This window comes from Spermophilus citellus (assembly GCF_964194105.1).
Source record: "Spermophilus citellus genome assembly, chromosome: 11".
NCBI lineage: Eukaryota > Metazoa > Chordata > Mammalia > Rodentia > Sciuridae > Spermophilus > Spermophilus citellus.
This window is the reverse complement of record NC_138192.1, coordinates 96,975,900-96,999,699: the sequence shown is the minus strand read 5'-3', so window position 1 is coordinate 96,999,699 and position 23,800 is coordinate 96,975,900. Positions and strand designations below refer to the sequence as shown.

Here is a 23,800-nt window from a genome sequence, read left to right as displayed (position 1 = left end):
GGGCAAGATTTACTTAGAACACAATGTGAATCACACTTGAAGTTGTTCAAGGAAATGGTATTATATTGAGCTTGGAAAGCTATTTATCCAAAATGCTTTGATAAATACATAAATGCATACACATGTATGTACTTTTTAACAAAAATAACTTTTTTGGTGTCTTGTTCATTATAAAATGCTTGTTGATATGTAAATCAATGGAAGTGTAACTGATGTGATTCTGCAATCTGTATATGGGGTAAAAATGGGAGTTCATAACCCACTTGAATCAAAGTGTGAAATATGATATGTCAAGAACTATGTAATGTTTTGAACAACCAACAATAAAAAAATAAAATAAAAATAAATAAATAAAATGCTTGTTGACAAACCTGGAGTTGAGCAACAATGAAATGTCAAAAATCACAAGATTCGACTCCTGCTCTTAGATTTAATAATTTAAATACTTATTTAAATAATCCACATGACTCTGAACATTTAACTCTTTAAAATAATTTCTTCAATTAAAAGAAATACATATGATTATTATACAAGAGGCTTACCTTCAAAAGATTTTTAATTGATTTTTTAAAAATTCTAGGACTAAAATGATCCTATATCTTTCAATGACTCCCCCCTCCCCATAATTGGTAGACCACTCCTTCATGTATGCACTTCTCTGGCAGAGATAGAAATTATAAAAATACTTTTTAAAAAGTCAATTATTCTGTCCCTTTAAAAAGACAATTTATCTTAATTCTTGCTTCCTACTAAAGGACTCTGATATCTATGGTAGCATTATTCAAACTGTTTCATGAGATAGAGGGTATTTCAAAAGGAAGGGTAGCGGGCTGGGGTTGTAGCTCAGTGGCAGAGTGCTTGCCTCAGCACCACATAAAAATAACAAACAAACAAACAAATAAATAAAAGGTGTTGTGTCCATCTACAACTAAAGAATTTTTTTAAAAAAAGGAAAGATAGTGAGATTTAATATTCAAGATGCTAGGCATGGTGGCACACCCATAGGAAACTGAGATAGGTGGATCACAAGTTTGATGCCACTGATGGGCAGTACAATGAGACCTTGTCTCAAGATAAAATAAAAATGGGCTGGGGATGTAGCTCAGCAGTAGAGTGCTTGTTAGCATACACAAAGCCCTGGGTTCAACTCCCAGCATGGCCAAAACCTAACAAAAGGAGAGAGGGGGAGAGAAAGTTTTCCACAAAACCAGGAAAGTATGGCACAAAAGGGGGAAAAAAACAACAAAAAGATATGGAAAAACTGATGGAAGGTCAACTAGTCAATGACTTTTTTTTTTTTAAAGAGAGAGAGAGAGAGAGGAGAGAGAGAGAGAGAGAATTTTTAATATTTATTTTTTAGTTCTTGGCGGACACAACATCTTTGTTGGTATGTGGTGCTGAGGATCGAACCCGGGCCGCACGCATGCGAGGCGAGCGCGCTACCGCTTGAGCCACATCCCCAGCCCCAAGACAATGCCTTTTTAACCACAGAGTCAATCAAGAAAACAATATATAAACAAAACAGTAATCAATAAAAAGAGACGGAAAAGCTTACATAAAATTAAACCAACCAATGAACCTCTGGAGTGGAAAAAAAACAACTAAAATTAAAAATCCAGAGGGGTTTGAAGGCAGGTTTGAGTAGACAGAACAGAGAACCAGCAAACTTGAAAAGAGAACACTGGAAATTACTGACTCTGAGGAAGAGAGAAAAAAGACTGAATAAAAGTGAATAGAGCTGAGAGAACCTGTGGAGCACCATCAAGTGCACCATCCTAAGTCCCAGAAGAGAAAGGGAAAGTGACAGTAAAAATATAAATGTTCCAAATTTGTTAAAGACAGGAATATAAACATCAAAGGAGTTATGGGAACTCCATGTAAAATGAACTCAAAAGGAGCCACATCAGGATGTATTATAGTCAAAGTGTTAAAAGCAAAGGACAGAGGAATCTCGAAAGCAACAAGAGAAATAACTCGTCATATACAAGGGATTCTCAACAAAATTATCACAAGTTGCCCCATCAAAACCAAGAGGTCAGAGGCAGTGGGCTAATGTGTTCAAAGTCCTAAAACAAAATAAAATTAAAACGCTGACAACCAAGAATTGGTTAAAAGACATGGCAAAACTGGAAGAAATTATGAAAAAGGGGACTTCATGAAAACAGAAGGGAGACCAGAGGATGGAAATCAGGGGAAGGAGGACAAATTATTTTATGTGCACGTACATTGACTTCACAATGAATCCCACTATTATGTATAATGTACTATAAAAAATTGTTCACCAAAAAATAAATGAATGAATAAATAAAAATGAGTAAGAAAAAGCCATTCCCAGATAAACAGAAATGGAGGCAATTTGTTACCACTAGATCTGCATTGTAAGAAATACCCAAGGATTTTCTCTGTGAAGTCTAATCCAAAATAAGAGGAGATAGGATTAAAAAAAGAACAGAAGAAGGATTAGTGGAGTAGACAAAGGGGAATGAAAGGAAGAAAGGTGGGAGAGGACAGGGAAAGTCAATGGAATGAATCTGACCTAACTTTCCTATGTTCATGTATGAATATACCACATATGAAATTGCATAGGACAATATTATGGTTTGGATGTGAGGTGTTCCCCCTCAAATCTCCTATATTAAGACAGGAATGATGAGAGGTGAAAATGATTGCATTGTGAGAACTATAACCTGATCAAACCATCCTACTTTGGATGGACTGTCTGGGGTGAGTAAACTATAGGCTGGGGGGGGTGTGGCTGGAGGAGGAGGTGGATCACTGGGGGCATGCCCTGGAAAGGTGCCTGTGGCTCCTTCTCCCCTCTCTCTCTCTCACTGCTTCCTGGTTGCCATGAGGGAAACAGCTTCCCCAATGGTGCCCTTCCCCTATGATGTGCTGCTTCACTTTGGGCCCAAAACAATGAAGTTGGCTGTCTATATGAGACCTCTGAATATATGAGCTCCAAATAAAATTTTTCCTCCTTTAAGTTCTTTTTTTGAGATACTATGGTCACAGAAACACAAAAGCTGACTGAAACGTACCCCAAGTTAAATCAATCTTGACAAAAAACAAAGCTAGAAGTTTCACTTCCTGATTTCAAAACTTACCATAAAGCTATAGTAATCAAAACAGTATGGTACTGGCATGTGGACATGCAATCAAATAGAGAGCCCAAGAGCCCAGAAATAAATTACCCTCACATATATGGTAAAATGACCTTTTTTTCTTTTTCTTTTTCTTTTTTTTTTTTTTTTTTGTGCTGGAGGTCTAAACCAGGGGCGCTTTACCATTGAGCCTTATCCCAGCCATTTTAATTTTTTTAGGGTCTTACTAAGTTGCTGAGGGTCTCACTAAGTGGCTAAGGCTGGCTTCAAGCTTGCAATCCTCTTGTCTCAGCCTCCTGAGTTGCTAAGATTACAGGTGTGTGCCACCTCACCTGGCTGGTCAAAGGATTTTTGACAAGAGCATCCAGATGATATAACGCGAACAGGATAGTTTCTTCTTCAACAAACTGTGCTGAACAAAGTAGAAATCTACAAGCAAAATAATGGAGCTGGACATTTAAATCTAGCACAAAATACAAAAAAATGAAGTCAAAATAGATCAAAGAACTAAGTTATATAAAGGTCTAAAATTATAAAACTCTGAAAAGAAGAGAAAAGCTTCAGAACTGTGGATTTGGCAATGATTTCTTAGAAAATACCTATAGTACAGGCAACAAAAGAAAAACATAGATAAATTGAATTTCATGAAAATTTTAAAAATTTATGCACAAATGACAATATTAACAGTTAAAAGGCAACCTACACAATGAGTGAAAATATTTGCAAACCCTCTATCTGATAAGTGATTAATAGAATATAGAGAGGATTCCTAAAATTCAAGATCAAAACAATCTGATTAAAAAATGGGCAAAGGATTTCAAAAGACATTTTTCAAAAAAGATATACACATGGCCAACAAGCACCTGAATTGATGTGTACCATCATCAATTACAAGGAAATGCAAATTGAAACTATGAGAACCATCTCATACCTGACAGCATAGCTCTATAAAAATATGAATAACAAGTGATGGCAAAGATGTGAAGAAAGTGGAACCCTGGTAGGACTGTAAAATAGTATGGGCTATCTTAGTTCCTCAAAAAATTGAAAACAGAATTACCATATGAATTAGTGATTCTAATTGTGGGTATATATACTCCCCAAACTGAAAACAGACAAGACAGTAGAAAGGTGGTTTATGCCAGGAGCTGGGGATTGGGGAAATGGGGAGTTACTACTTAATGGGTGCAAAGTTTCAGTTTTATAAAATGAAGAGTTATGGAGATAGTGGCAATAGTTATGTAACATTATGAATTCATTTACTATCACTGAACTATATACTTAATAATGACTAAGATCATAAAATCCATGTTACGTATTATAACAGTAAAAAAAAACTGGAAAAAATTTGTTAAAAGAGCTAACTTTACATTACACATGGAATACATGTGTGTGTGCACAACTTTCAAAACTTAAATATTAGACAAAATGGCAAAGTGAAAACTAAACCCAAAGTCGTCTAACTTTCAAGCCACTGTTTTCCCCTATGAAATCATAGTATTTTCAGAGATTTCTTGGCCAAGTTTTTTATTTATAACTCATATATTTACCTCATAGAGGTGGCTTTACAGAAAAGATCTAAAAGAAAATTATGTACAATGAACATAAAAGAAGCATTTTTTAATCTAGATATTCCAATCTAAATATGCCTTCAAAAATTTTCAAGATTTGAGTTAATAGGGGTTGGGGATACAGCTCAGTGGTAGAAGATAAGGCTCTAAATTTGATACCGATACCACAAAACAAAAACTGAAATCAAGTTTATTATTAAGACAGTGGTCAAAAAAGTACTACAAACCAAACTGGTAACTACATAAACTTATCAGAAAATACTTATACTTATTTTAATGCCCCTAAAAATATGCATAAGCAGTAAGGTCAATTATATATTTCCCATATAACATGAATTAATATTTATTCCTGCCATTCTTAAGGAATAAAGAAATAAATCAAAATTCCAGGTATTTCTACAGATTACAACCATTCCATGACAACTGTTTCATTAGCAAAACAGCTCTACCATTCCCCTACATGTACACTACTCTAAACATGTTTTTTTATTCTCAATTATTTATTCTTAAGATTAATTTCAGCCCTCTGGCACTACAAATATGAAGTTCATTCTTCTAAACAATCTTTAAGAGAAACAACTATCCTTTTAACCTTCAAGAAGAAAAGAAGTGTGAAGCTGTTTGTAACATACTGTACTTGAAATACTTTTCCATGCTATATACTTACTTTTAGAATTATTAACATTTAAATTTATACTTATATAAACTGTGAATTCTCTAGGTGTAGGAAAAAACAATACAGGTAATAAAACTGTTTGATTTCTAATTAATTTGCTGGGGTTTTTCCCCCCAGTCACAATTTGGTATAAAAGGAAAAAACAAAACTAAACTAAAACCAATAAAAGGTGTCTTTCAAGAAGCCAATACCAAACTTACAATATGCAAACTATTAAATACAACTAGCAAATGTTTCTTGATTTGTACCCAAGATACCATATGTGATAAAAAGCACTAAAATGTCTGAAACAAGCTTCACTTATTCTGCAAATTAGGTCGCTTAAAACATTAAAGGTCTTCAAGCTTAGTTATTCACTAACTCCCTTTCTCATTATCAAGAGAGAAAATGCATTCTTTTAAAAAGAAGCGCTCATCTGTGGAAACTTTCTAATTAACTTGGTGCAAAGCATGTGCAAGATGGCAGTTTTCTACACTGTTTCAGCATTTTAATTGGCAGAAAATGCTCAGCAGCCTATTCGCTACCCCCCTTGGTAATTAAGCTAGGGTCAACTCTATGACTAAATGGGCCAATCTTGTGAAACAAACGATTTCTACCATCACAGTATACAGCATATTTGGTTTACTGCAGTCTTTGAACAAAGTTAATGAGGTAGTAGTTGTGTCACTATGGCAGATTTATATAGAACAAGTTAACCTTTTCTTAATGGTGCAGCAGTCATTAAAAATAATTACTAGCAGGGCATTCTCTCTAACAATTATTAACGTCTATCAAGACATAATTAATTCAAGCTGCATTTCTGACAATGCTAATAACCACCTGCAAACAACTAATCAATATTCACTATTAGTAACATATTTGTTTTTAAAATAAGCACAATTTCCTCTAGGCTTTTCAGATTGAATAAGCTGTAAATTTCAATATTACTACAGTTAAGCATCTGTCAACAGCTTTATTACAATATATGGATTATGGGGCTGGGGATGTGGCTCAAGCGGTAGTGCGCTTGCCTGGCATGTGTGCAGCCCGGGTTCGATCCTCAGTACCACATACCAACAAAGATGTTGTGTCCGCCGAGAACTAAAAAATAAATATTAAAAAATTCTCTCTCTCTCTCTCTCTCCTCTCTCACTCTCTTTAAAAAAAAACAATATATGGATTATGGCAATATTACAACACAGACAACTCTAATTAAAAGTCATAATCCACAAACGTGAAAACAACTAGAATTAGAAGTCTTCAAATAAAAAAGCTATTGGCTTTAACTTTAGATGCGATAATCCTGTCAGTCTCCATTTTTCCCTGTACAAAAACAAATGTATTTTATTTTTAATTAAGTTTAATCTCAGCTTCCCCTTTTCTCCTGCCACAGTGAGAATTTATAAGCAACTGAGAGTTAACTGTGCCTCTTAAGGTATTTACTCATTTATACAGAGTGACAAGCATGAAGTCAAGAAAGAGGATAAATCTTATCTATTTCCAAGACAAGGATTCAAATCTAGTTTGTAGACCCACTTTTTATGCCTTTATACTACTAAATAGACTGAACCCAGCTTGTCTGCCATCAGAAGACCATTCTGGAGTTTTCTTATTTTCCACTGACTAATCTATACTTACAACAATATTTATACCCACACTTAGCATCACCTTTTACCATGTGTGCATTATCTGTCAAAATGCTTCTAAATATGACATATAACTCTCCTCATTTATCTGTTACATTCTAGCAAAGCACTCTCACTTAAAACTTTTCAGCACAGAAGACACTGATAAGGATTATAAACTCCAGACTGAGAATCTATGGTTCATATACAGCTCTGCTAACATGGCAGCTGGTAACCTAGGGCAAGTTACTTAACTTCTCTAAGCCTTCTTCTATTCATCTAATGTGGAAGTAACACCTGTCTCACACGTTTAACAAATTAAATGATCTGGGTACAGTTGTGTGTGCATAAAATCCCAGCCACTCAGAAGGCTGAGGGAGGAGGATCCACCAAAACGAGGAAGTCAATGCCAGCCTAGGCAACATGGTGAATTCCATCTCAAGAAGAAACAAATGAATGAATATATTTTAAAAAGTGTTTAGTTTAGCACATGGTAAGGTCCCAATGTATATATAGTTTATTATAATTAGCCTATCCACTCTAAAGTTGTTTTCCTGTTGAAAAACAACCAGAAATAAAAACATAGGTGCCTACAAGACTTATCTTTATGCAATGATGGCATCTCCTTCTACTTGCACTCTTTCAAAGCTTCAATATCTCTCTCCTAAATAAAATCCTGTACACTAAAATCTAATATTTCTAAACATGTCAGTTTTATTCCTATAGTAAGAAATTATTTTAAAGTCTATCCTTTCAATCCTTTATTATGCCAGAATTCAGTTTTTAGTCCACATTCACTTATATCATTTTAGTTACTTTAATTACTATCCTCTAGGCCTTCTACATCTTGGGCATTTCAACCAGAACCGTGTTCTTTATTCTACGATCACGGTAATTTCATCATGGTTTTGCACATGGTGAAACTGTTCATGAAAATTCCATCTGTCTTGAGAACATTTTATTATCAAAGTATACTTTAGGCTGACTGATATATCTGATGCATTTTCAACAGCTGTCTTTTCTGATTATAACTAAAAGCTTGAAGACTAATATTAAACCATTTACTAACTCAATCAACATAAATGCTTACTTTTTAATCCCAACTTCTCTTTACCTGAGGCACTAAGGATAGATTAAATTTCCAGTGACAGCCTTTAAGCAACCAAAGTTCAACAAAACAAATTGATGCAATTATTAAGATTCCTCAAGATCTGTACTATAATGGCAATATCTGAAGATGTGTCAAGGAAGGAAATCTGACTAAGCTTAGGATGCTAAGTTGGCCCAAACAGGCTAATGCTAAGCTGAATATCTGCAGACATATATAGTAGTTAGTTAGAGAAGAACGAGTGAAAAACAGTATGATTATTAGCAGTTTGTTAAAGTTATAGCTGAGAAAAGAGGAAAGAAATGAACGATGAAGGATGAAAAGGTAGAGAGGCATGTATCATATTATGGAAAGCTGGTGGGCTAAGCAGAGGAATCTGAACTTTGAGACAATACAGCAAACTACAGTTTTGCATGAAAAAAGAGCATATCATATCAAATCCATGCTCTCAAGGAAGTATAAAATATATGCATATATATGTATTATATGAGACATTGGAAAGTATTAAACAGTACAAAAGTACATGGTTAAAAAAAATCATAAAGGTTGTTACGGTTTAGATCTGGAATGTCCCCCAAAGCGCACGTGTTGAAGACTTGGTCCCCAGTGCAGCAACCTCTAGAAGTGAGGCTTTTGATAAGTGACTGGATCATGAGGGCTTTAGCCTCATTGGTAGATTAAACCATTTAGTGGGTTAAAATTTAAATGGACAGAAACTGTAAGCAGTTTGGGCATACGTGAAGGAAGGAGGTCACTGGGGTGTGCTTACAAGGGTTTAATCTTGTCTCTGGTCCCTTCCTCCCTCTCTAGTTCATAGTTGCCATGAACTGAGCAGCTGTCCTCTACCATGTCTCTCCACCATGATGTTCAGCCTCACACCAGGCCCAAAGCAATGGAGTCAACCAACCATGGACTGAAACCTCTGAAATTATGAGCCAAAAAATAAATTTCTCCTCTCTAAGTTGTTTGTGTCATGTACTTTGATCACACCAATGAAAGCTTACTTACAAAGATATAAATAAATGTGAAGAAAATGGCATAGGGATTAGATGCCCAGAAGTTGTCAAACTTTAGGGTCTGTGGGCTTGAGAACTGTAGGCAAGTTACCTCTCTATACCTCAGTTTCCTTATCTACCAAAAAAAGAAAGAGAGGAGGAAGAAGAAATAATCACAAAATACTTTACAAAAGAAAGAAAGAGAAGAAATAATCACAAAATACTTTACTCAAGATTGTTGCTGAAATTTATCAGAGGAGAAAAAAACAATTCACATACCACATTCAGCACATGGATGGCAAAATGACTAAACTATACAGGCTTGAATCCCAGTACTATCACCTACTATTTCTGAGATTTTGGAAATGCTATTGGAAGAATAATATTATCCACCTTATAAAACTTTTATGAGGAGTAAATGAATTGAGTTTAGATAGTGCCTGACTTGTGTGTGTGTGTGTGTGTGTGTGTGTGTGTGTGTTAGATAAGTAAAAGTGACATATTAACTACATGTCAGCAGTAACTATAAAAAGAAAAACTTCTGTCAGAGAGTATCATTTGCATTTTACAAAGACATATCTACTTTAAGTGCTGTGGATGCCTTGCAAGAAAGATAAAACTCAGGCTGGAAAGGTAATGAAGTTATGAACTAAGGTTATGATGAAATGGATGGAGTAAAAAGATATATGAGACAGACTCAATAGGACTTCATAACTGGTTATAAAAGGAAAAAAAAAACCGAAGAGTTCCAGATTCTTTTGAAAGAATTAATTGTAATAGCATTTAAGATCCAATAAGACATACCAACTTTTATGTAGAAGTTTTCAAACATTAAGAGATAAGTACCTGTGACCATCACAGATGAGCTCTCTAGCCAAATGGATATGATGAGGAAAAAAATCTAAAAGAAGTTTAAAAATGCTATTGGTTTTACCCTGGTTGAAGCTCTCCAAAAGCAATATTTATTTCTGAGAGCCTCCTGGATTTTAACTATACAAGCTTCCCTTATTACTTCTTTAGGGGTCCCATTATTTATATTTGCTTATCAAGAGGAATCTATTTGGGGCTGGGGTTGTGGCTCAGTGGTATAGCACTCGCCTAGCACATGCAAGGTCCTGGGTTAGATCCTCAGCACCACATAAAAATAAATAAAATAAAGGTATTGTGACTAACTACAACTAAAAAATAAATACTAAAGAAAAAGAAGAATCCATTTACTAAAAACCTATATTTCCCCTTTTTAATCTAGTTCTTCATCCATAGCAACCATCCTCCATAATGCTAAGAAATAAAATGTCCTATCCTCCTATCTTTTCCCAATTTTTAAAAAAATGCATGTATCTAAACCCGATTAAAACATATTAAAGTCTGACACAGAAAGGAAGCCAACTATTTGGAATTGCTTTCCAATTCAACTATAGCTTAAAACATAAGCACAAGTATTAAGGAGAAAAAACTTGAATCTCTTTCTTACCTGATGCCCCTACATTTGCCTTATCTTCGGGAACCAGATTTTTATCCTTACTTAAATCTTCAACTAAAAGTTTGTCAAAATGCTCAATACAAAGTCTGCTGTCGATCTGATATAACAATGCAGGGCAAAGATATGTAAATAGATCACGTGAGATAGGAGAGTTGGCACCATGACCGTAGTATTTTAATAACTGAGTGACGTTCAAACACTGCAAGGAAATTGATAAAAGAAATTAAGTAAAAGAATGTCTTTAAGAAGAGTATGCAGAAAAACAAATAAATGTATAATGAAAATACTCTAAGTATTTTATATTATTTAATACTCTAAGTATTAAATAATGTGCAATACACAGACATCTCATACAAATAAAACTTTTAAAACAGAAATTTATGTTAAGGATACAATTAATTGTAATAGCATTTTAAGAACCTTAAAGTATAAACACTTTAAGAATTTTAATCATTTTTCCACCCCAATGCATAAAAGATAATCACAACTATATTCCCAATATTCTTACAGGATGAGGTTAAAAATTATTTCCCATAAAATTATAATAATAAGTGACTCAAAATTCATAATACAGATATTTTCTTGACCAAAGAAATCCAAAAAAATACTGTGTTGGGGCTGGGGCTATAGCTCAGCAGTGAAGTGCCTGCTTAGCATACATAAAGCCCTGGGTTCCATTCTGAGCACAGCAAAGAAAAAAGAAAGCCATAAAAAAAAAATGAATATTATATTGTGAAATTCAAACACAATGTGTTGAGAAGACAAAACTAGAATATGGAAGAAAAAGAAAGATGCAACTTCATCCACTAGTACTTTGAAAAAAAAGAAGCAGAAAACAAATGCAACAAAATTTGGAGCCATCATATAGTCAAAATGAGTATCTATCTACAATTAAGGCAACAGAGATGGCCCTGGCCCCTTTTCACAGAGATCCACTCTAGTTTGCATGCTTCTTTTTACTAAGCTACCCCTGCACTGGCTGCTTTTTTATCTTCAATTACCATAAGGAACCATCTTATTCAATACATGGACATTTTCAGAAATCCTAAGAGAATTTCCAGTATGCATTAGAATTGTAAGGACACAAATAACAAGTTTGATGATGCAGATTTCATAGGTCTGATAGAGTATTCATGAATAATACGTAGTTATTATCAACAAAATATTCAAGGATATATAATCCATAGTAATAAATTCATACTATGTAAGTTTTTTTCAAATCAGTGTTCATAACTGTTAAAAATCAAATATCTGATAATTTTGTCAGGGAAGAAATTAAAAGTTATTTTGATGCAAAACATTATCTTAATGACAGTGATAGCAAAGAGCAAGTTCATTTTTCACATGTGATACTGCTGCTTTCTATTCATATGAACAAAACACAAATTTAACAAGTTTTCTAAATTCTAATAAGAATGTTGAAAATAATAAACAAGGGTGTCTAAACATCTTTAATGAAACAGAAATAAATGTGCTTAAGACAAATAGATTTTTTTAAATTAAGAAGGACCAATCAAACGTGAAAGTATCCAAGATCCTGAAAATTTAGAAGGAAAACAGGACTGTCCCACATCACTGGAGTTTCCTATTACTGTATCGATGCATTCACCCCAAGTCTGTTAGGCCTGAGAAAAGTCCAATATCATGAATAAGTAAGCCTTCTCATAAAGCAACAGAGAAAATGAGGCTACTGCATAAATGAAACACCTGACTTTGGAGCTACAACAATGACTGGGAACCATTCCATAAATTAATATTTACAAAAAAGAAACTGTTCTAGCTACTCCCCAGAACAGTTTGAATAACAACAAAAAAGTCATAATTTTCAAATATCCAAAACCCAGCTAATAATGGTAACAACAATGAAACTAACCTGTGGAATCAAATAATCCACAAGCAATCTAGTGTGTGTGTGTGCATGTGTATGTGTTCCTTTCTTCTTTCCTTCCAGTGCTGGGTGCTGACTCAGGATGTCCACACTGAGTTACATCCCCAGCCATTTTTTAATTTTACTCTGAGCCAGGTCTTGTTAAAACTGCCTAGGCTGGCCTCAAATATGAGATCCTCCTGTCCTGGTCTTCTGAATAGCTGGGATTCAGGTGTACCACCACACCTGGCTCAAAAAATTATTTTTTAACATTGAAAAATTTAGATTTGATAATCCCAAATTTAAAAAACAAATAAGACAAATAACAAAAGCAGCAAATAATACAAATGAAAATCCAGATTAAAAAATCTTCATACTGACTGATTCCTTAATTTTTTTTTTGGCCAGGAATGTTACCCAATATTCCATGTGGAAATGAGTTTAAATATAAATAACTATTCTATTTTGTGTCTTTTATCTAAAATGTTCCACAACTCTATGAGAGCTACACATCAACCATCAGACATCTTTTTATACTTACTTCATGTTGACGGTCATCTTCATTATGATCTTTGTGATTAGCAGCTGAATAAATTGCACTTTTTTTAACATGTGGTGCTTCTCGCTTTCTAGTGTGTCGAAGTTCACCATCGTTATCAGGATCAAGATCTTGGTGTCCATGACCAGAATCGTGACCACTATGTTCTGGAAGATGTACATGAGAATGAGCTGGGTTATGTACACGATCAGTTTTATGGACCCGATTGTGTTCATACTGTTCACCCTGATCACGGGTAAGGGGGAAACCTGGTGTGATGACCTCAGAATTTTCATCACTTTTCTTTCCTTTCTTCTTCCTCTTTCCTTTTGGTGGCTTAACTCCAGACTGTTCTTGTGTCTTATTGGTCTCTGTTGAAGGTTCATGGCGAGGCTCCCCGCGCTCACCGTGAGTAATGGAATCGTTATGAACGTGGCGAGTTGTGTTATGCTCAAGGTGGTGATGCAAGCGATGGTGATGATGTAAGCGATGATTACGATCATGCACATGTTTGTCATCAGATTTCACGGATACTTCAATTGTCTCTTTCTCTGGATCACATTTGTGGTTTCTTTTTGTTGATAAACTGGTCACAGTCTGATTTTCTGAATTTAAATGATTGTGGGAATGCTGGTGGTTATGTGAGTGAAAATGCTTTCCCTCTTGAACTGCCAAAATATCTAAGTGAGAAACATGATCGTGGCCAAGATCCTCATGATTAATCTCAACTACTTTTATCTCTCCAAGGCCCAAGTTTGTTAAAAGTTTCTCCAGACCAAAAAAGGATAATCTTCCATTTTCACCATAGCGGTCAAAAAGTTTTTCAATATAGTATTTTTTTTCATTTTCAGCATCCTGCTCTGAAAATTTGCTTGGCTCCAATTCTGTTATTCCACGATGGTGTCTGTGAAGCTCTTCAGGGCCATGGTCATGTTCTTCATGGCAATGGTTGCAATGATGGAAAATAAATGTCAGCAAACAAATGAGGCAAAATTTTGTGTGCATATGTACCTTCATTTCTACTTTTCCTAAAAGGATTTAAAAAGACGAAAGCATTATTTGATACCTAGCCACATTGAAAATAGTAACAAACTCTCTACAAACTGCCAATGTTTTATCCCATTTTTTCAAGGCTATGAATCATTCTCCCCCTTCAATTCCCTATAAAAAATGGCCCCTTTTAATCATAATCGTGTACATTCCTTCAAATTATTATAAATTGCTCAAGACTCAAAGATTACTGACTCTTTTTAAGTACATCAAAGAGTCCACATACATTTATACAGGTACTGTTGGCTTCCTTCCTATCTTATACCTTATTTAAAAAAAAAAAAAAAGTAAAGAAAAACTAAAACTCACTACAAATGGCAGAATTGCATTTGTAGAAAATCCAGAAGAATTAACAATAATAAGTTAATTTTGTACAGCTGCTGGCTATAAGAACAAAAATGTAAAATCAATAGTATTTCTATGTACCAGGAATAGAGAATGAAATTAAGAAACAGATCATTTGTAAGAGCAAATTCATAGAAATAAAACTAACAAAAAATGTACAAGACCTTTACATAAAATTATCAATTATTAGAGAAATGAATGGCCTAAACAAGCAGATGGCTATTACCATGTTTATGACTACAAGAGCTATAGATTCATTACATCCCCAATCAAAATTCTAGAAGTTATTTTGTGAAAATTAATGAGCTATTTTTAATATTTATGTGAAACACAAAAGGTTGACAATGGCCAAGACACTCCCATATGTAGATAATGGCTACCATTTTGGATAGTGCAGATATAGAACATGCACATCATTACATTATAGAAAGTTCCACTGGATAGCAGACTCATAGAATCTAAAAATAGATTGTTGAGTCAAAGTTTTCTAAAATAGACAAGTGAATCTAATTTCATATCATACTCTAGTTAATCCATATCTGAAATTTATTGAGATATTTAATTTTTTATGCCATGTCTTTGAAATTAGAAATTATTTCACATTTATAGCATATCTAAATTTGGACCAAGTGCTCACCATTTACATGGCACTACAGTTTGTTGCTGGAAAGTGTAAATCTAGATATTATCTTCATTAACTGTATTTCTATCTTTCCTTCCTCCCTTTTTAATTGATTTTATTTTTTTAAAATACATGACAACTGTGGAATGCATTACAATTCTTATTACACATATAGAGCACAATTTTTCGTATCTCTGTATACAAAGTATGTTCATGCCAACTCATGCCATTATACATGTACTTTTTTTGTGTTACAATTCTTAATAAACATATATGCCACAATTTTTCATCTTTGTTTGTATATAAGGTATGTTGACACCCAATTCAAGTCTTCATACATGTACTTTGTATAATGATGACCATCACATTCCACCATCCTTTCTAATCGCTTTCTCCCTCCCTTTCCCTCCTCTTCCCTATCTAGAATTAATCTAATCCTCCCATGCTTTCCCTCCCTACCCCTAGATTTATTTAGACAAACTAATTTTAAGACCTGTAAGACAGTATGCAAAAGATATTATAAAGAAAAAATGATATATTTCATTAAAATAATTTTTTTTTTTTGCAAAGACAACACCAAAAACACAAAAAAGCATCTGGTTGTGGTGTCACATGCCTGTAATCCTAGGTACTTGGGAGCCTGAGGTAGGATCACAAGTTTGAGGCCAGCCTCAATAATTTAGCATGACTCATCTCCAAATAAAAATCAATCTGACCTAACTTTCCTATGTCCACACATGAATATACCACAGTGAATTTCACTTTCATGTATATACACAAGGCACTAATTTAAAAAAATCTATAAATAAATAACAGAAAGATCAGTGGAGAGAAGGAAACAGGGGTGGTAGATGGGGAGAAAAATGGGGGTCTGAATTAGAGCAAATTATATTCCATACTCATAATAATTATGTCAAAATGAACCCTAATATTATGTGTATTACTAAAAGGAATTTTAAAAGAGAGGCTAGAGCTGTAGCTCAGTGGTAAAGTACCCCTGGCTTAAGTCTCCAATACTACAAAAACAAAACAAAATGCCAAGCCATGGATTGAGAGAAGATGATCACCATGTGCAATCAAAAGTATATAAGGAACTCCTACAAATCAATACAAAAATTATCAAACAATCCAACAGAAAAATAGGTAGCACTTCATAAGAGTATACAAATTCCTAAGAAGTATATGAAAACATGTTCAATCTCAATAATCATCAGGAAATTTTAAAAACACAATTAAACTACTATATACCCACAAAAATGACTAAAAAATTATAAAAGACTGCCAAACAACAGCAGGAAAGAATACAGAGCTAACTGGAACATGCATACACTCCTAGCAAAAATGTAAATTGATACCTATTAGGAAACCTGTTTGGCAAGATTTGCCAAAAGTTGAGCATGCATATCTACTTGCTCAGAAATTCTATTCCTGGGCATATGCTCAAAAGAAATTCATGCACATGGATACCCAAAGATATCAACGGGAATGTTCATGAAATATTATCACAGTTCAAAACTGAAAAAAAAAAAAACTAAATGTTTATCAACAGTAGAGTGAAAAGACAGAATAACCTTACAAAGGGTTACTACATAGGAATGAAATTGAAACTGTAGATTTACAGATAAACAAAGATGAATTTTACAAATAAAAGACTGAGCAAAAGATGGTGAACATCAAAAACTGTATAATTATATAAAGTTAAAAACAAGTAAACTGAAATCAAGATAATCACTACTTTAAAAAGGAAGTTAGGAGATAATAATTGGAAAAAGACTAGAGTGAGGGGGATTCCAAAGTGCGAAAATGTTCTCTTTCCTGAGTGGCATTTACACAAATGTTTACTTTGTGATAAGTCACAACACTTGTGCTCTGTGTACTTTGTGAACACGTTCCACTTCAACTGAAAGTTTTTATTCTTATTTTTTAATCTTTGTGTGGGTTTATTTCAGTACCGGGAATTGAACAGGGCCTTGTATATGTTAAGCACACGGTCCACCACTAAATTACACCTTCTAGCCCTACAAGTTTATTGAAAAATCAGATTTTCTCCAGTGAAAACTAATGAGAAAATATAATTATATACAAAATTATATGGCTTCTGGAACCAACGATATAAATTCAATAGCAAAAATCGGTAGCAAAAATCATAAGACATTACTAAAAGACGGTAAAGCAAAACTTCAAAAACTGGAGAGAGATACCATCAATCTGAATGGATGGAATACATTATAAGACATATAGCCTTCCAGATACATATTCAAACTTACTTAAATGCCAATCAATATCCTGGTAGCTGTTTAATTTCAGTGGGACTCCACAAGCAAATTTAAAATTTCATATGGAAGAGCAAAAATCCAAAGACAATCAAGACAATTCAGAAGATTAGTAAGGTAATTAACTAAAATAATATAAGTGGTACAGGGGCAGACATACAGGGAAGTGGAATAGAAAATAGTCTAAAAAGAGAATCAATAATACTGATGTAAAAACAGTCCTTCATACCATACACAAGTCATTCCAAGTGTCTTAAACATCCATATATGAAAAGCAAAATTCTTAAGTTTTATAAGTAGGAAAATATCATTATTTGAGATAGTGAAAGATTTTCAAGACCAGAAACAGAAAGCAGATGCCATAAAAAAAAAAAGATTGACTTAATTAAATGCAATTCTTTAAAAATTACTCTATGATAAAGAACATGATAAACTAAGCTTAGGACAAGCCATACATTAGAAGATATCTGCGATATATGTGCATGTGTGTGTGTGTGTGTGTGTGTGTGTGTGTGTATAATGTGTATAAATAAGATTAATATCCAAAATATATAAACATTCATCAGGAAAAAAACCTCCCACATTACATAGACAACTATAAAAGGATATAAACAGAAAAGTTGGTTACTACTAATCTTGAAAATGCAAATCTAGATAATTCTCCAAGACACTAACACTTGACAACACTAGGTATTAAATATCTAATGTAGAGAAATATAAAACCTCTGGTAATACTAGTGTTTGGAGAATTAAATTGACATCTACTAACATTGAATATAAACTTTTAGCCCCCAAATTCCACTTCTGTCTACCCTGGCATTTAGGCACAAGAAGACAAATTCATGAATCTTCATCACAAAATTATCTTACTGAGAATTTCCTACAAACATAATGTTTTGGTTGTTAATAACAAATAATCAAAGTAGCTAAAAAAAACTTTCACATAAGAAGCTGGGAGACATGAGTGATTCCAGGATAATTACAGTATCAAAAGTCCAAGCACTTTTTACCCTCAGACTTGTCTTCATAGTCTCAAGATAATTGCTAATCTCATAATCAATCTCATACCCTTACTACACAAACACATCCCACACTATATCGTGGTTTTTTTTTTTAAACAGAGAAAAAACTCTTACCCTCAAGTCCCTTCTAGATTTTCCCTTACATATCTTTGGTCACATCTATACCATAAGATGTATCATTTATCAAAAATTTTAAACATGCAAAATACCTCCCTTTGGGGTATCTTGTTAAAGCAAGATAATGAGATTCACGTGTTCATTATTGTTCTATGTGCTTTTCTTTTAAGTTTGGAAAGGTATTACATAACCTGTATCAGTGGTTAATCAAACTGCAGTTGTAAGAGTAGCAGCAGTAGCAGCAGGATCACCTGGGACTTAGAAATGCAAATTATTATAAATCAGAAACTCTGGGGGTAGAGCCCCAGCAGTGTTTCATTCAGCTTTACTAGTAAGAACTGACATAAGCTTGCTAAAGTTTAAGATTTACTATTTATACAGATAAATAACCAAACACTTCTATTAAAATAATAGTCACCCGGACCTTATGATTATCTGAATAAATGCAGTTAAATTATGTGTGGTTTGTATAGGTTAACATTTTTAATAGTTTGTAAAAAATATTTAACCGGTGAGCCACATCCCCAGCCCTTTTCATTTCCTGAGACAGGGTCTCACTAGGTTACCTTGCTAAATTACTGAGGCTGGCTTTGAATGTGAGATCCCTTGTATCAGCCTCCCAAGTCAATGGAATTACAGGTGTATGTCACCACACCCAGCCAGCTTTTTTTTTTATATATATATATATTGGGGATTGAACTCAGGGGCACTTAACCCCTGGGCCATACCCCCAGCTCTATTTTGTACTTTATTTAGAGACACAGTCTCACTGATTTATGTAGGTGCCTCACCCTTGCTGAGGCTGGCTTTGAACTAGTGATCCTCCTGTCTCAGCCTCCTTAGCCTCTGGGATTACAGGCATGCACTACCATGTCCAGCCCAACTATTTGTTTTTAATCCAAACATTTCAATTTCTTATACAGTCTCATGGAAAAACTCACCATTTTAAATACATGAATTTTTATGTCATTTCCAGGAAAATGGATGGGATGTAACAGTATTACACAAAATAAGCCAGACTTAGAAGTCAAGAGTCGTATGTTTTCTCTTATATGTGGAAACTAGAAAGAAAAACAGGATAAAATGTGTGGGACAGCTTATGAAAACAGAAGGGAGACCAGTAGAGTAGGGGAAGGGGGTCAGGGCAGAGAGAAAAGAAAAAGTACTGGGGAATAAATCTGATCAAAATTGTTATTAGTATGTACAAATATGCTCCAATTAATGTATGCAATTATAATGTGCCAATAAAAAATTAAATTCATATATATCAATTGTATACTAACGATAACGAAGGTGTAGGGGTGTGGATGATTCAAATTACTACAAATCAAGAAGATACACTTTCCTTTAGCTTCTAAATGTTATATTTCCTCCGTTATCCTGGTTTTCCATTAGAAGATGCTACTGAAAATTGATGTTCTGAGTGTAATTCCACTCATTTGAAACACAAATGTCATGAGATTCCTTCAGTTCCTTCATACTATCTCACTGTCAAATGAATAAGTACCAGTGGTGGAAATAAGACCATATAAGGTTGGAACATGGCCGCCGAGGAGGAAGCAGGGACTCTGATGTCTCTGCACTAACGGGATCAAAAAGACCCTTTGGAACAGCGGCAGTCTTCACGCTGAGGAACTTCTAGCAGAATTCCATGAAGAGGGGTCCTGCAGGGATCTGTTCCTATTTCTTTCTTCTTTTGTCTTTTCATTTTTCTTATCCCCCCTTCCTTGAATTCTACCTGCCTACTCTCATTCTCCTTAGTGACTCCTTCCCTTCCCTTCTAATACCTTTCCTCCCTAGCATCAAATAAATTTATAGGAAAATAACAGTAACCCAGCAGTCAACCAGAACAAGAAGCAACATGAGCAGCTTCAAGAAGCAAGGAAGAAGAGGAGTACAAGCAATGCAGGACAGCCTAAATACTCAGGAGGACCTAGAGTCATCAGAAAAATGGTCATATAAAGACCTCAAGGAACACCTTAGACAGATGGAATGGAACCTCAAAGAGGATACGAGACAGCAAATTCAAGCAGCGAAAGAACACATTGAGAATGAGTTACATAAACAGCTAAAAGAAGAAGTTAAGCATCTTTATAAGGAGATAGAGATTATAAAAAATAATCAAACAGTAATTCTAGAAATGAAGGAAACGATAAACCAAATTAAAAACTCAATCGAGAGTATCACTAACAGAGTGGAGCAAGTAGAAGCCAGAACGTCAGATAATGAAGACAAAATATATCAACTTGAAAAGAGTCTAGCCAACTCAGATAGGCTGGTTAAGAATCACGAGAAAAACATCCAAGAGATTTTGGATAACTTAAAAAAACCAAACTTACGAGTCATCGGGATAGAGGAAGGCACAGAGATTCATGCCAAGGGAATGAATAACCTGCTGAATGAGATAATTACAGAAAACTTTCCAGAAATAAAAAAGGAAACAGATATACAAATTGTAGATGCATACAGGACACCGAGCACACAAAATCACAGTAGACCAACGCCAAGACACATTGTTATGAAGCTATCCAATATACAGAACAAGGAGAAAATATTAAAAGCTACAAGAGAAAAGAGACAGATTACATTTAGGGGTAAACCAATAAGGTTGACAACGGATTTTTCATCACAGAAACTGAAAGCGAGAAGATCCTGGAACAACGTATTTCAAACACTGAAAGACAATGGATGCCAACCAAGAATTCTGTATCCAGCAAAATTAAGCTTCAGATACGACAACGAAATAAAAATCTTTCATGATAAACAAAAGCTAAAAGAATTTGCAGCCAGAAAACCTGCATTGCAAAGCATTTTGAGCAAAACACTACACGAGGAAGAGATGAAAAACAATAACCAAAACCATCAGTGGGAAGTGCCTCAGTAAAGACAGAGGGCGAGGGGAAAGATAATCACGGAGAAACAAACTAAATATTAAAAAAAAAAAAAAAGGATAAACATTCAAACATGGATGGAAGTTCAAACCATATATCAATAGTAACTCTGAATGTTAACGGCCTAAACTCTCCAATAAAGCGACATAGGCTGGTATCATGGATTAAAAAAACAAATCCAACAATATGCTGCCTCCAGGAGACACATCTGATTGGAAGAGACATACACAGGCTGAAGGTGAAAGGATGGGAAAAAATATACCACGCACACAGTTCTCGTAAGCAAGCAGGAGTGGCCATCCTCATATCGAATAAAATCGACTTCAAGACTAAGTTAATCAAAAGGGATAAAGAAGGTCATTATATACTGTTAAAAGGAACCATTCACCAACAAGACATAACAATTATCAATATTTATGCACCAAACAATGGTGCTGCGACATTCATAAAACAAACTCTCCTCAAGTTCAAGAATCAAATAGACCACAACACAATAATTATGGGTGACTTCAACACACCTCTTTCACCGTTGGACAGATCCTCCAAACAAAAATTGAATAAAGAAACTATAGAACTCAATATCACAATCAACAACCTAGACTTAACTGACATATATAGAATATATCAACCATCATCAAATGGATATACTTTTTTCTCAGCAGCACATGGATCCTTCTCAAAAATAGACCATATATTATGCCATAGGGCAACCCTCAGTAAATATAAAGGGGTGGAGATAATACCATGCATTTTATCTGATCATAATGGAATGAAACTGGAAATCAATGATAAAAGAAGGAAGGAAAAATCCTACATCACATGGAAAATGAACAATATGTTACTGAATGATCAATGGGTTACAGAAGACATAAAGGAGGAAATTAAAAAATTCTTAGAGATAAATGAAAATACAGACACAACATATCGGAATCTATGGGACACAATGAAAGCAGTTTTAAGAGGAAAATTCATCGCCTGGTGGTCATTCCTCAAAAAAAGAAAAAAACAACAAATAAATGAGCTCACACTTCACCTCAAAGCCCTAGAAAAGGAAGAGCAAAACAGCAAATGTAGCAGAAGGCTAGAAATAATTAAAATTAGAGCAGAAATCAATGAAATTGAAACAAAAGAAACTATTGAAAAAATTAACAAAACTAAAAGTTGGTTCTTCGAAAAAATAAATAAGATCGACAGACCTTTAGCCATGCTAACGAAGAGAAGAAGAGAGAGAACACAAATTACTAACATACGGGATGAAAAAGGCAATATTACAACAGATCCTACAGAAATACAGAAGACAATTAGAAATTATTTTGAAAACCTATATTCCAACAAAATAGAAGATAGTGAAGACATCGATAAATTTCTTAAGTCATATGATTTGCCCAGACTGAGTCAGGAGGATACACACAATTTGAACAGACCAATATCAATGGATGAAATTGAAGAAGCCATCAAAAGACTACCAACCAAGAAAAGCCCAGGACCGGATGGATATACAGCGGAGTTTTACAAAACCTTTAAAGAAGAATTAAAACCAATACTTTTCAAGTTATTTCAGGAAATAGAAAAAGAGGGAGCTCTTCCAAACTCATTCTATGAGGCCAACATCACCCTGATTCCGAAACCAGACAAAGACACCTCAAAGAAAGAAAACTACAGACCAATATCTCTAATGAACCTAGATGCAAAAATCCTCAATAAAATTCTGGCGAATCGAATACAAAAACACATCAAAAAAATTGTGCACCATGACCAAGTAGGATTCATCCCTGGGATGCAAGGATGGTTCAACATACGGAAATCAATAAATGTTATTCACCACATCAATAGACTTAAAGATAAGAACCATATGATCATCTCGATAGATGCAGAGAAAGCATTTGACAAAGTACAGCATCCCTTTATGTTCAAAACATTAGAAAAATTAGGGATAACAGGAACCTACCTTGACATTGTAAAAGCTATCTATGCTAAGCCTCAGGCCAGCATCATTCTGAATGGACAAAAGTTGAAGGCATTCCCTCTAAAATCCGGAACAAGACAGGGATGCCCTCTATCTCCACTTCTATTCAATATAGTTCTCGAAACACTGGCCAGAGCAATTAGACAGACGAAAGAAATTAAAGGCATAAAAATTAGAAAAGAAGAACTTAAATTATCACTATTTGCAGATGACATGATTCTATACCTAGAAGACCCAAAAGAGTCTACAAAGAAACTACTGGAACTAATAAATGAATTCAGCAAAGTGTCAGGATATAAAATCAACACGCATAAATCAAAGGCATTTCTGTATATCAGCGACAAATCTTCGGAAACGGAAATGAGGAAAAACACTCCATTCAAGATATCCTCAAAAAAAATAAAATACTTGGGAATTAACCTAACAAAAGAGGTGAAAGATTTATATAATGAAAACTACAGAACCCTAAAGAGAGAAGTTGATGAAGATCTTAGAAGATGGAAAAACATACCCTGTTCATGGATAGGCAGAACTAACATCATCAAAATGGCGATATTACCAAAAGTTCTCT

At 34.4% G+C, this 23,800-nt stretch overlaps 1 protein-coding gene across 1 annotated transcript in view; it reads right to left on the bottom strand.

Moving 5' to 3' along the window:
* SLC39A10 (solute carrier family 39 member 10) overlaps window positions 1–23,800 on the bottom strand; it is a 67,041-nt gene that overhangs the window by 28,464 nt on the left and 14,777 nt on the right. The window contains exons 2-3 of the mRNA XM_081262095.1: window positions 12,947–13,971; window positions 10,530–10,737 (exon numbers count right to left, since the gene is read on the bottom strand). Coding sequence (XP_081118221.1) covers window positions 10,530–10,737; window positions 12,947–13,960 — 1,222 coding nt within the window. The 5' untranslated portion in view covers window positions 13,961–13,971. The remainder of the gene's footprint in view (window positions 1–10,529; window positions 10,738–12,946; window positions 13,972–23,800) is intronic.